This window comes from Coccinella septempunctata, chromosome 1, assembly GCF_907165205.1.
Source record: "Coccinella septempunctata chromosome 1, icCocSept1.1, whole genome shotgun sequence".
NCBI lineage: Eukaryota > Metazoa > Arthropoda > Insecta > Coleoptera > Coccinellidae > Coccinella > Coccinella septempunctata.
The window spans coordinates 16,646,238-16,660,539 of NC_058189.1; the positions used below are offsets into that span (position 1 = coordinate 16,646,238).

At 37.4% G+C, this 14,302-nt stretch overlaps 1 protein-coding gene across 1 annotated transcript in view; it reads left to right on the plus strand.

Moving 5' to 3' along the window:
• The window catches only part of LOC123322790 (bone morphogenetic protein 1-like), a 206,672-nt gene that overhangs the window by 156,400 nt on the left and 35,970 nt on the right, over nt 1-14,302 (plus strand). Inside the window, exon 4 of the mRNA XM_044910808.1 lies at nt 8,035-8,235. Within this exon, the coding sequence (XP_044766743.1) occupies nt 8,035-8,235 (201 nt within the window). The remainder of the gene's footprint in view (nt 1-8,034; nt 8,236-14,302) is intronic.

Consider the following 14,302-nt stretch of genomic DNA (forward strand, 5'->3'; position numbering starts at 1 on the left):
TCACATCTTATTTCACTATTGTGTGTTATTTTACGGTCTGTGGGAACCGTGCGATCCTAAAAGAGCTTGTGTGAACATTTTTCAATACAGAATCTGGATGGTATTTGTAATGATGAAACCTTTTTGAGCTCAAAAGTTGGTGTAAAATCTTGAAAACAGCATCATATTTGTCTATTCTGGTACTCCGTGCCTCTGCTCGTTTGGCATCCTCCGGAGATGTGCTGCCATAATGACAGCTATCGTCCGCCACTGAGGTATCCTTGGCGATATATTTCATATGGTTCCTCGTTTTTATCACTGGATGACAATGATGAAGCCATCTGTCTCGGGAAACAACTTGCCGAAAGCTTTGAGCATTACTCAATGCCTGAAGTTCACCAGTAGTTCGATACAGATATGTCGACCTTATTAAAGGTGGACCTCCTTCTGGTGTCTTCCATGTTAAGGTTTGCCAACCAAGTAGTGCGTGATTCCTTTTGGTAGTTATTTTTCGGTATAGTTCGTTTACATTATCGGGAATGGCTTTTAATTTGACTTTATCTTACCAAAATTGTCGAGGACTGAGAACTAAAACGACAGAATTTCTTAATTCATCATGGAATAGCACTGCGGAGGTGATATGTGTTACGGAATCGTGACTCAGATCGACTATTAGCAGTTCGGAATTTATGTTTAGGAATTATAAAGTGTATCGGAAAGACAGATGTGATACGGGCAGTATTAAAAAAGACGGAGGTGGAGTATTCATTGGCGTTGCTGAATGCCTGCAGTGCGCGCAGGTGACGGAGGTCTGTCATTTGACCATGGTTGAGGACGTTTGGGTCAAGATTAGGCTCGGTGGAAATAGAAGCCTATTTATTGGTGTATGTTACATCCCTCCAGATACAACTTCTCAAGATTATGCGGTCTACTTTGACGCTGTGACCATCTTCATGGAGAATCATGCCGATGACATTTTCCTCCTCATTGGTGACTTCAACCTGCCACTTTTTTCCTGGCATGCGGATTTGAATGGGGAGCTTGTTTGTGATGATGTGCAGAGAGACTCGTACACCTTCTTCCGGAACTTCACAGCGTACAACTCGTTAGTACAGTTTAACGGTAATCTCAATAAAAATGGAAGAATATTGGACTTGATTTTGCCTCCTAATATTGACATCCATATATCGCATTCTTCATCTCCACTCGTGAGTGAAGACCCACATCATCCTGCCTTAGATATAAGTGTTAACCTTAGCATAAATAAGCATAAACCGAAAAACTTTATGTCAACGTTCAAATCCTTTAATGCTAATTATTCCGAAATAAACAATGAACCTTCAACCGTAGATTGGAAGACGATTATGAACAGTGAAAATGTAAATACTAATGTTGCTACTTTTTATAGTATTCTCAATCATGTGATAGAGAAGTATATCCCGAGGAGATCTATGAGGCCCGGGGGTTTTCCCTGTTGGTTTTCCACTGCATCAATTAAGTTAACAAAAAAAAAAAATTAAAGCTCATAAAAAGTTTAAAAAATTCCGTAAAACTGATGACTATGCTTATTTTTCTGTTCTTCGTAAACAATGTAAGAAACTGATTGAAAGAGATTACTCTGATTATATAGCACACATCGAAAATAATGTATCTAAAAATCCAAAGAACTTCTGGTCATATGTTGCGGAGAGTAGAAGAGACGGGCGGATTCCTAGTTCGATGACTCATGAAGATAAGGTATACGATAACGGCCAAGATGTTGTTAATGCGTTCACATTTGCAGAAATTGCAAAGCCGGTAGCGGTCCCCAAAAATTCCTCCAAACAGGAAGTAGCCCCAGAACCGGAAAAGAAGAAAAATCTTGCAACTCAAGTTGCTAAAACCCAGAACGCGCCCCCAACTAAACGCGCGCGAAAAGAAAGCTCCTCTTCTGATGAGGAGACTGTCAAGAAGGCAACGGAAGTGCCTAAAAGAGATAAAATTCCACCCATCACGATGATGGGCACCTCAGATTGGGTAGAGATATCTAAAGCTCTGTACACAAAAAGGATAAATTAATTACAACCGTGCAACTACAGTTAAAGACGGTATAAAAATCATCGCGTCAACCGTAGATGATTTTAGAAAAATCACTACATTCTTCGAGCAGCATGGTAAAGAATTTTTTACCTACCAAATGGAGGAGGAGAAGAAGATATATGCCGTTATTAGGCATTTACCAATCGACGCTGATATTGCGTTGATTAAGGACGACCTGATATTCCAGGGAATATCAGACGCTGAGGTGCCCAGAATGACATCGACAATGACAAAGAAGCCAATACCTCTCTACCTGGTTAAAACCCAGAAAAAGGAAATCTTCGAAGTGAAGCGACTCTACAACCTCTGTATTGTGGTTGAACATAAAAAGAGGCCTGAAAGTCCAAGCCACTGCTTTAGGTGCCAAAGGTACGGACATGCACAAAACAAATGCTCCTTCCCGTGGAGATGCGTGAAGTGCTCAGGAAGTCATAGCAGCAATGACTGCACACTCACCAGAAAAGGTGAAGAGAGAAATGCCACATGCGTCTTATGTGTAGAAGAGGGCCATCCAGCTAGCTACAAAGGATGTAGCGAGTTCAAGTTGGTGACCAGAAAGAAAAATTCCCGAAAATCAGTTGAACGGAAAAAGAAGGTAACAAAAACAACAACTTCTGAACAAAAAATTCAGGAAGTAGCGAAGACCCAACCTACAGAGCAGGAAAAGAAGAGGGAAACTCCAAAACCCGTCCAGAAAAAAGAAGGACAGAAAAAACTTACAATGAAACAGGCTGTGAACAGTCAACAGGAGAAGAAAAAGATATCTGAATCAGCCGATGATTCAGATATCTTCACGGAAAAAATTTTCAACAAGATAATGTTGAAAATTGAGAGGGAAATGGAGAAAAAACTCCAAGCATTATTCAGTAAACTGAATTAATGGACCTTACGGATATTAGGAAGAAATCCCTCAAGATAATCTCGTGGAACATAAACGGGATCAACACTCGAAAAGCCGAGATAGAACAAATAATATCAGAAAGACAACCTGATATTATAGCCCTACAGGAAACAAGAATAAACCGGAACAGAAGACTGAATTTCATGAATTATGAAACATATAGATGTGACAGAATTACAAACACCGGAGGAGGAGTAGCAATATTGGTGAGAACAGATCTGAAACACTACTTTAAAAGTAGATCCGACGAAACACAAGGAAAAACAGAAAAAGTGACGATTGTTGCCGAATTAAATCGGCAAAGAGTCGAAATAACCTCGGCGTATAAGCCACCACAAAACAATCTATTGGAAGAAGAGATAAACAACATGTTGGAAGGATCAAACCCGAAAATCTCCATCGGAGATTTCAACTGTAAATCCCCATTATGGAATAGCATAACAGAGAATAGAAATGGCAAAAAACTCAAGGATTTCGCCGAAAAACAAAATCCCATAGTTATTGGACCAGAGCTACCGACATATCTTGCTTTTGGAAGAGGAATACCAGATGTAATAGATATCGCGATATTGAAAAATATAACTCAAGAATTCTCGATTGAAACTTTGGAAGATGGAACCTCAAACCACAATCCCGTGGAATTGACAATTGGAGAAGAACCAAGAGAAAAACTGCTGGAAATAAGAGAATATACCAATTGGACTAAATACAGCCATTTAATACAATCGGAAATAACAGACATTCCAACAATAAGCACTCCAGACGATCTGGAATGTGTGAAGAGATTATATTGAAAGCTTACGAAAAAAGCACGAGAAGAGTGAAGAGACCAGCACCAAGTCATCCGCATGGCGATACGCCTAAAGAAGTAAAAGATCTTATACAAGAAAATCGAAGACTTAGAAGAATATATAGGATGAACAAAAATGATCTAAATAGAAGGAACCTCAACCGACATAGCCAAGTTCTGAAAAATGCCCTGAAAGATCTAAGAACAAGCAGATGGAACAAAAGGGTTCAAGAACTGAATACAATCGATCATTCTGCATGGAGAATGCAAAGAAGACTACGAGGAGAAAAGACTAAAATTCCACCCCTACACGGAGAAAGGGGAACATTGATTTTATTCAGAGGGAGGTTATATTGAAAAAGATAAGCGAGCTAAAACTCAATAAGGGACCTGGACCGGATTCAATTCATCCTGTATTTATAAAATCTTGTGCCAATTTTCTAGACTTTCCGCTACAGATGATTTTCAATCAGTCTATTCTCACCGGAATTTTTCCCAGTAAATGGAAAATTGCTAAAATTACTCCTGTTCATAAAGGTGGTAGGAAAGATATTGTGTGCAATTACCGACCGGTCTCTGTTCTGAGTCATTTTGGGAAAATATTCGAGTCAATCATAGCAGACTTTCTTTTTCGATCACTAGGAGGGAAGCTCAGCGTGAAGCAGCATGGATTTTTCAAGGGAAGGTCAGTTCTTACTGACTTGGCCCCATATGTTGATTTCATCTCAAAAAATCTGGATCAAGGTACTCAGGTGGATGCTGTGTATACGGACTTCGCCAAGGCCTTCGATAAGGTTCATCACGGAACATTGTTAGGCATATTAGCAGATTTTGGGGTTTCAGGGAATCTATTGCTGTGGATTGAATCTTACTTGTCGGATAGATGTCAGTATGTTGTTGTGGACGCATTCTCGTCCACAGTTCACGAGGTCACATCAGGAGTGGTACAAGGATCGCATTTGGGTCCACTTCTTTTTAATGTTTTTATCGACGATGTGTCAACTTGTTTTTTACATGTTTATTTCGAAATCTATGCTGACGATCTCAAAATGTATAAGTCGATTGTAAGTTTGGATGATGTCACTGGATTTCGTGAGGATCTTGACAGATTTTCTGTATTCTGTTCGAAACGATATTTAACACTCAATATTGGGAAATGTAAGCATATAAGATTTACTAAAAATACTAACGTTATGGTATTTCCCCTACACATTGATGGAGTAATTGTGGAGGAGGTGAGATGTGTGAGGGACCTCGGAGTGTTTCTTGATTCGAAGCTTTCATTTGAGTTTCACATAGACAGTGTAGTCTCTAAGAGTTTTAAGATGCTAGGTTTCGTTTTGAGGATTTCTAAGGCGTTCAAAAATGTGGAAACAGTCAAGACTCTATATTTCAGCTACCTACGTAGCAATTTGGAATATGTAACACCGATTTGGAGTCCCTTCTATCATAAATATATCGATAAATTGGAAAAAGTACAAAGTAAATTCACAAAAAGTTTGCTTTACCGTTATGGTAGTAGACAAGACTACGCTTATGAATATAGACTTCAATTGTATAAAATGATGAGCCTGGAAAATAGAAGAGTAATGTTCGATCAAATATTTTTGTATCGTATTTTGAATGATTGTTTTGATTTCCCGTTGATAGAGAATATTCAATTTAATGCACGCTCTTTCAGTGGTCGTCGAAGACACTTATTTTTTGTACCACAGGCTAGGACCTCTCTTTATTATAACTCCAATTATTTGAGAATAACTCGTTTTTACAATTGGCATGTTGGCGAAATTGATTTGTTCAATTTGTCCTTGTCCGAATTCAAGCGGAGACTGATGCAGTATTTGTCAAAATATTAAAATTAGGAAATTAAATTTTTTATATATATGGTGCTAGTATAGATCTTCATTTTTATATTTATATTACCATGTTTCACGATATTGTTGATTTTATGTAAGTTAAATTTGTAGTGAATCCCTGTTATTGGGTTTATCCTGTTGGGGTTCCAGTTATGTAAATAAATAAATAAATAAATAAATAAATAAATAAATGAATAAAACCAATTTCTGCATTTTGCTTTCTGCATAATGTTCGACGATTTCTAAGTGTCCCGATTACAGCTTTAACGGGGTAGAATTACAGCATCACAAACTACTCTATGAAGTTCTTATGGAGCAACCTTGTTCAGAAAATATTCTCGGAAAGTCCTTCAATTTCCTGAGACATACGGTTGGTCAAATCCAATATTCCCCCAAGATGTCGTGGTAGCTCTGTTCGTTCTATTGAGCTATAAGTGCAATTAGGGTGATGTTTATGATGATTTGCCAACATTGTTAAAAAAAAAAAGATTCGGAAACTGCATGTATAGCCCTAAAAACGTCCTGAAATTTATAAATGGGACAATGATTAACCAGATGATTTATGGTTTCTTCTGGTTCCCCGTATTCACAACTAGGATTTTCAACTGAATTCTCTCGGAGAAGCATTCTAATGCAACGTTCATGACCTGTTCTTATACGATTCGGAATATACCATATTTTCCTGGGAAGATCAAAACCAGGAACTACATTGGAGGGATCAGTAACTAATTCTTGGTTGAAAATAGTGCACGTATTCCATCTGTACTTCCTTATGTACTTGTCCCTTACATTCTAATCAAAAAAACAGTTGGACCATAAAAGTTGAAGTGACTTTAGTCTTCGAATCGAATCGTATCATTCGAGAAAGAAGGGACAGTATGTTTTCTAATAAGCGAACCATGTTTTCATACTTCAGATGTGTATAAAGTTCAAAAATCAAACCATTGTTGTTCAACTACATACTTTGAATCGATTCTGAGTGCGAACCAAAACAATCTGTTTTCTATTTTAATAACTATATTCTCCATTTCTTCCTTTGTTTTATTTCTTGATTAATTTTCTAGAATTCGGGGTCAAATTTAGATAATTGTTTGCGTCCATCCAGCCGCAATGTAACTTACGAAAGAAAAGGGAGAAACATTTTCATTTTAGTTTTGGGGTCCCAATGACCATGTTCAAGTTACTTGAAATGTGCAGAGCCTGACTGATGATTTTGGAGATACAGACATCTGAAATTTTCGAGATTTAAATGAAGATTCTCTCAAGAACGACAGATATCAGCCTGGAGAATGAAACTCTAGAACAGGTCGAGCAGTTCAAATATTGGGAAGCTTCATAAATACTAGGGCTAACCTAGACACGGAAATACAAAACCGTATCAATTCCGCATCACGGGCATTCTGGAAGCTAAAGGACAGAGTGTTTCAAAATCACGACCTCAATCTGAAGACCAAGACAGCTGTTTACAAAGCAGTGGTCCTCCCAACGCTTCTTTACGGAAGCGAAAGCTGGACGCCCTACAGGCGACATATTAAACAGCTTGAACAAACGCAACAACGTCATCTAAGACCGATAATGCACATCAGATGGTTCCACAAAGTTTCGAATGCAGAAGACTTGCAACGCGCGAGTTGTACAACAATTGGGACTCAAGTATCGAGAGCCCGACTCAGATGGAGCGGCCACATTCTGAGGATCCAAGACACAAGACTCCCCAAAATAGCTCTATATGGCGAAGGGAGCCTGGAAACCAAGAGGCCTCTATAAGCGGTTTAAGGATATACTACATCAATCCCTAAAATCAGTTAATACCAATCATATTTCGAACAACTAGCGTTAGACAGGTCACAGTGGAGTTCTTTGGTACGCAGTTATAATGGAGAGGAAAGAATACAGCGGCGGCCAGATCTGGTTGGTGACTATCCATTCCCGGAATGTGGTAGGATCTGTAGGTCACGGTTGGGTCTCTACAGTCACAGAAGGGCACACAGTCGCAATTAGTCCTGAAAAAATATAAGTTTGTTCGCACCTTTTTTTTTTCCTTTTTTGTTCTTTTTGTAGATTCATTCCCGGTAACGGGATACAGCAATGATAATGGCTCTCAAGAACGAAATCTAAGAGCACATAGTCCTCGGACTTTGTAATTGTAAAAGTATACTAAAATCTTCGACGTTCCAAATTTTAGCTTGGTGAAACCGATAAAAGCAGACAGAGAATTCAAATATTCCATTCAATTTGAATAACATGCTGAAAACGTAGACAAAAAAAGAAAAACCCAAATATGCTTCAATTCAATGTATTGGCAATACGAAAGAAAAATTCTATTGATTACTTTTGCTTCTAAATTCACCCATAGGATAAAAATCTCACCTGAAGTAAAACTAAAAATATGAACTCACCGTGGACCTGAAATTCTCTTTTTCTTGCAGACTGGTTTCCTGGATGGTCCCAACATGGCCAATACAATCGTCAACCCAACGATGATGGATTAAGTGAACAGGACTGTGTAGAAGTGAGAAGAATTTATTCGCTGCCAACATCGGTTACAGGAATCGCAAATAATTTCATGTGGAATGACCGAGACTGTTCTACGCCAAACTATTTCATTTGTGAAAAGCTTCAAAACGATGGTAAGATCCAATTAAATCATGTTTCTCTATTCGGGCTCAATACCCAGTATTATCCTCAATATATCGACTTCTTTGGTCTTAAGTCAGGTTAACGATCAACATAAATATATGGACAAAGGAAAAGAATGCTAAAATAACATTGAAATGAATAACATATTATCAATTGACAAATAAGTGAGTTATAAATTCAGACTACGAAATCTAGACTCAATACCAGAGCATTTATTTCTTGAAATACTTCGTTGCGTAGAACTGGATTGCAGTACTTCACTCGTAATTTCTGAATACTGCATGTTCTGGCAGCAGCAGGGGTGTAGCAGGGGGAAAATCTGCAAGTCAGACGAACCCACCCTCCTCCTGAGGGGGAACAAGTGTGGGAATTATCACTCTCCTAAGCTCAAGACCCACTAGAAACCCTTAACTGCTTCTTGAATATTGATTCCGGGCATTTGCCTATAAACCGTTCATCTCTTAGTCGGTTTTCTTCTCGCACACTCTCGTGCTGGGATTTATGTGTTTATCCTTTATTGGATAACACTTTATTGAATTTTTCAATAAGTTTATGTTCTTATTTTAATTTTTTCTTGATTGATCTCTTGCTATCCTTCGGTAAATTCGCATTCTCCTTTTGTCTTCCTCTGGGTCGTAGTCCACTAGTCTCCTGAGTTCTTGATTCGGATGGTTTTTCGCTGTTTCGAATAATTTCTGTGCTTTTCTGTTCATGAATTCCGTTATGGTGCCCATTTTAGGTCCCTATAAGTCTGTCTATTCCTGACAAACCATGGTGCATCTATTTACATCAAGTAATATCTCATCTTCCAAATCATCCATTATTAATTCGAATTTTATATCGACACAAATAGAAAACACAGTTGTCAATCGAATTTGAAGTATTACTTCAATCAACGTTTTAATCGAGCAAATTTCTGCGATTAGTTTAAACAACGTTTAAGGCCTTATAATCAACGTTTAGGAACGGTGCAATCCGGTTAGGGAATTAAACGTTGTTTAAGAATATAATCGTTGTTTAGGGAAACGGTGCAAACGGCCATAAGATTTTCGTGACTCATTTTGAAATTGTCATCATAGAAATACCTTATCATTCTGACAATTGTAGATTAGACAGGCACCACATTGACCTTGCCCTTTCATATGTGTAGCTAAGCTTCTCGCCCTTATCGCCCTCTAACTCCAGAACGGTTAAGAGTATGTAAAATTGCTTCAGACAAAAGTTGTGTAGAATTTTATTATCTACAACTTTCATAATGAATACAAAAACGATTATTAGAGGTACAGGGAGGGAAATATTCGAAAAAAAGAGATTTATATCATCTTCAAGAGTCAGATTAAGAAACCCCCCCTGATTAGTGTCAGGTTAATGGTTCAACAGATCTACAACACCCAGATTAACTATCTTTTTGAAAATCTGACACGCTCGAGTATGTACAAGTAACGATTTTTTTCTTATATTTTCAAAGGACCGCTTTGACCTTGCGTCACGTCCAAATTGTCAGTCCCTTGAAAAGTAGCTTTTCTTGGCTCCAATTAACATATCCTCCAAAAATCTGAAACGCTGGAAAATTTATTTTTTACCATTTTCAACTCTTCCCTACGGCCAGTCCCACTGCGCAAACTATCAGATAAGCATAAATTCATTATCAGAGACACGTAGAGCATATACAGTATCTTAATCCTATACGCTCGAGTATGTACACCTGACGATTTTTTTTACATCTTTGAGACCCTGCAGACGCTTTCCCCACCGCTGAAAGTGCATACATCATAGAACCTTTTTTACTGTTCACCATCTAATTTTCAAAATCCACTAGGTCTCCACGACGCTGAATAGTACATTCAGATGATCGGAGCTCTAGTATGAAAAAAAAATTATAAATAATAAAGAATGATCACGCCTAAACGGGTAGGCAATGAATACAATAATAAGGACAAATTCAGATACCACCCGCTGATATGAATATCCTTATTAAAAAAAACTATATTAGGATATTTTAGTCTTCCCTCTAAGTACTTTAGCCATCAATTTCTTTGGCCGGCTATTTTGAACTGACTAATCTTGTGGAAAAGGAATCCTTAAAACATTTCTCTATCCACTAATTTTCTTGGTCGGCCATACTGAACTTGAAAAATGAGGAATATGCGCTTCATCGTAGACTGAATAGTTCATTTTATCCTCGGAGCTGTAGTATGGACAAAAAATGTTAGGGATATTTTAGTCATCCCTCTATGTACTTTAGCCATCAATTTCCTCGGCCGGTCATGTCGAACTGACTTATCTTCTAGAGAAGGAAACCTTAAAACATTCTGAATTAAAAAAAAAACAGAATATCGGTTCATTTTGATCGTTGGAGGTGGGGTTCTAGAGCTGTCAGAATGAAACAAATTTTTTTTGAGTACATTCTGATACATTTTTGTATTTACCAATTTTCTTGGCCAGCCATTTTGAACTTGAAAAATGACGAATATTTGCTTTATCGTATACTGAATAGTACAGTCAGATGATCGGAGCTCTAGTATGAACAAAACAATTACATATGTTAGGATATTTTAGTCATCCCTCTTTGTACTTTAGCCATCAATTTCCTCTGCCTTGAACTAACTCATTTTCTAGAGAAGGAATCCTCAATACATTCTGAATAGAAAAAAACAGAATATCGGTTCATTTTGATCGTTGGAGGTGGGATTGTAGGGCTGTCAGAATGAAACAAAATTTTTATGAGTACATTGTGATACATCCCTCTATCCACCAATTTTCTTGGATGGCCATTCTGAACCTGAAAAACATGAGGAATATGCTTTGCATCGTAATATAAAAATCAATAATGAAATCAGGGATTATAAAACATGATCTATAATCCTTGGCATGAAATGAGACCATCCCTCCTTATATATACTTAATTATTCGAATTGACCGACTGCAGCATTCATATGAGAGATCGTCCGGGAGCAAAACACGATTATACTACTTGACTTGAGGGAATAATATTAATTCGAGGAGGATCATACGTTGTATGTATTAAAACAAATATGGTTCCATCAGGACAAAAGTCTTAATCATGAATTAATTTGCAATCTTAGAATCTTAGAACATTACAATTCAAATGTTCCATGAGCTGTGATTTTCAACATCAATGCATTTCAGATTTCAGGATAAAGAATTTATCATAACATGGACTCGAATCATTTTCCTTAGATAGATTTTCCTTGGATAGATTTTTCTTAGATAGATACCTTATAACTCCCAACTGAGAGTGCATAAACTCTTCACTTACTCAAGATGTTTAATTTCTACATCTTCCTTCATAAACTAAGTCAACTCAATTGTTTACGAAACGGAACATAACCTCTCAATGTAGTGAAAGTTTGAAAGGTCCTCATTTTAAACTTACTCTATATAACTGGCATGGGGAAAAATTTGTTGGGCAGTGAAAATAAGAAAGATTCGAAGATGATATTATTGCAGTTTTAGATCTAACTGAAATATAAAAGTACAAAGCTGGGTCAAATGGTGGCTGAAGTTAGGTTACGTCAATGTCAGCTGATATGCTGATCTCGCTCGACTGTTTTGCGAAAATGGACTTTATCGACTTGAGAGAACGGATCGAAGTGATCTCGAATTTTTCAAAATTCATAATTCATCTCGATATTTTGCGTCCCAATTTGGGTCACGGGTTGTGCTACGGAATATGGAATAGCTATTATTACAACTAGGGAAATATATTCATATTTCCCGTGGTGTAATCAATAGTTTTTTCTGATTGAAATAATCTGTTATGGGGAAATCATTGTTAGATTGTATATTTTTGTAATAATTAAATTATTAACGTTGCTATGGGCCATGTTTCTGAAAATCATGGTTGACTGGTTTCATTTTGACGTCTTGTCAGAAATAAAATTATTGAAATAATGTCGAACTACGTCGAAACTCAATCGGCAAAAGCCCGTGAATCTTTGGTTCCGGCCAAATCTCAAGCTGCCTACAGTAGAGAGTACGATTGCTTTCAGGAGTGGAAAAGAAAAAATTTGGTGGACGGTGTGAGCGATAATATTTTGTTAGCATATTTCCAAGATTTGGTATGTTGCTCTGATTCTTGTTATTCTTGATGTATGATTAATTCATTCGATCCCCAGTCGCAGAAATATTCACCAAACACGTTATGGCCGAAACTATCGATGTTAAGATCAATGCTACATTTGAAGGAAAAAACTGATGTCAAATTATTCGATGAAGTCGAAGCATTTGTTAAGAACAAAAATAAAGGATACGTTCCTAAAAAATCAGCAGTGTTGTCCCGGGAGCAGCTCAAGACATTCTTGAGTGAAGCTCCTAATGACGTTTTTTTGATGTATAAGGTATAAGTTTCATTTTGATTTCCTCTGTTGATAAGATTTTTACATTCACAATTTTGAAGGTTGTTTTAATAATGGAAATCTTTGGCGCCTGCAGAACACAAGAGCTGGTGAATATGCTATCTTCAGATATCGAAGATCGTGGGTCGGTAATCATAATTAAAGTCTCAAAAACTAAGAATGATATGAACAGAATATTCACTATAATTGATGAAGAAGATCTGGGTGCTGCTCGTTTGGTGCCGGAGTATTCGGCGTTGCGTCCGCAAGGCGTTCTTAGGTTCTTCGTAGCTTATAGAGATAAGAAATGTACTCTTCGGCCTGAGTAAGGTTGCTGAATGGTTGGGATTAGATAATCCGAAAATGTATACAGGCCATTGTGGAAGACGAACATCCGCGACTTTGGTTGCCGATGCGGGAGCCTCAATGACAACACTCAAGAGACATGGTGGTTGGAAAAGTTCGTCTGTTGCAGAAGGCTATCTGGCTGACAGTATGCTGCACAAAAATAAGGTAGCGAAGATGATAGCAGGTGTGGAGGGAGAGCCATCTGGAGCATCACAGTCTTTGAAGACCGTTTTGGGAGAATCGTCCGAGACTGCTGCTGTACGGAATGTTCTCAAGAAAACTGTAGTCTCGTCGACGAATAATTATGAACAAGATATTTCTTCTTCCTTTGTATCTGGTGGAAAAACTTTCAGTGGAAATTTCAACAATTGCAGTTTTGTTACTAAATAAAGAAATAAAATATGATTTGACGTTTCGAAAGAAATATGATTTGACGTTTCATATTTCCCTAGGGAAATATGAACTGACATTCCATATTTCCCTAGGGAAATATTAGTGTGTTATGACACATGGTAACTAAGGCGATATAGCTCAATGGTTCGATCAGAAAAAAAAATGATTTTCTTGCTTTTTCTTGCAACTTCATCAGTTGTCGTTTTCTTATTGGTTTCGTGTAGAAAAGTAGGTAGGTTCCCTGGAATAATAACACTCCTCCGGAACTATAAGAAACGCCAACAGGCTTCGGGTGAAGCTAGATGCTTTTACATTTGTGTTAAAAAAATCTCGAATTTCTGAAGCTTTTTTCTCCTATTTTCTACACGTTTTCCGAGTCGATAGTAGTACGCACCTATGCTCCGGTTATTCGTCTTTCGTTTTGCATTTTTCGCGGACAGGGACGTGCGGCGGTTTTCGATGAAACAGAGAATTCCCAAACCTCTAAATCACCTGATTTTCCCCTCTTACCTCTCCCACTCGGTGCTTACGAAATTAGTTGTACGAGATGAATCCTTTTGTTTTTGCTTTTAACAATTTAGGTTTTGTTGTTGCAAAGTTGCATTTAAAATTTAATTTTTTCATGAAAGATTTGGAGGGATACCTAGCTGCAATACATATTACATTGTTTCTTGAATTAATACAGAATTAAAAATATATTCTTTATTTCTTCGAATTGAACAAAAAAAAAATTATATATTACTTCTCATGTCCGGTTCTTATTTTTACTTTTTACTGTTTTTCTAAAAATACCTTATTTTACCTCATTATGTTCGATCATGCCGTCATTTATTACTTGTGCTTCCAATTCTTGTTTCAGAACCTTTGCCACCCATAATTTTTTCACAAGCTTACATTTCAAAGTGCACTTCTTCTCCAACAACTCATACAGGGTGATTCATCGGGAAATGCCAATGGT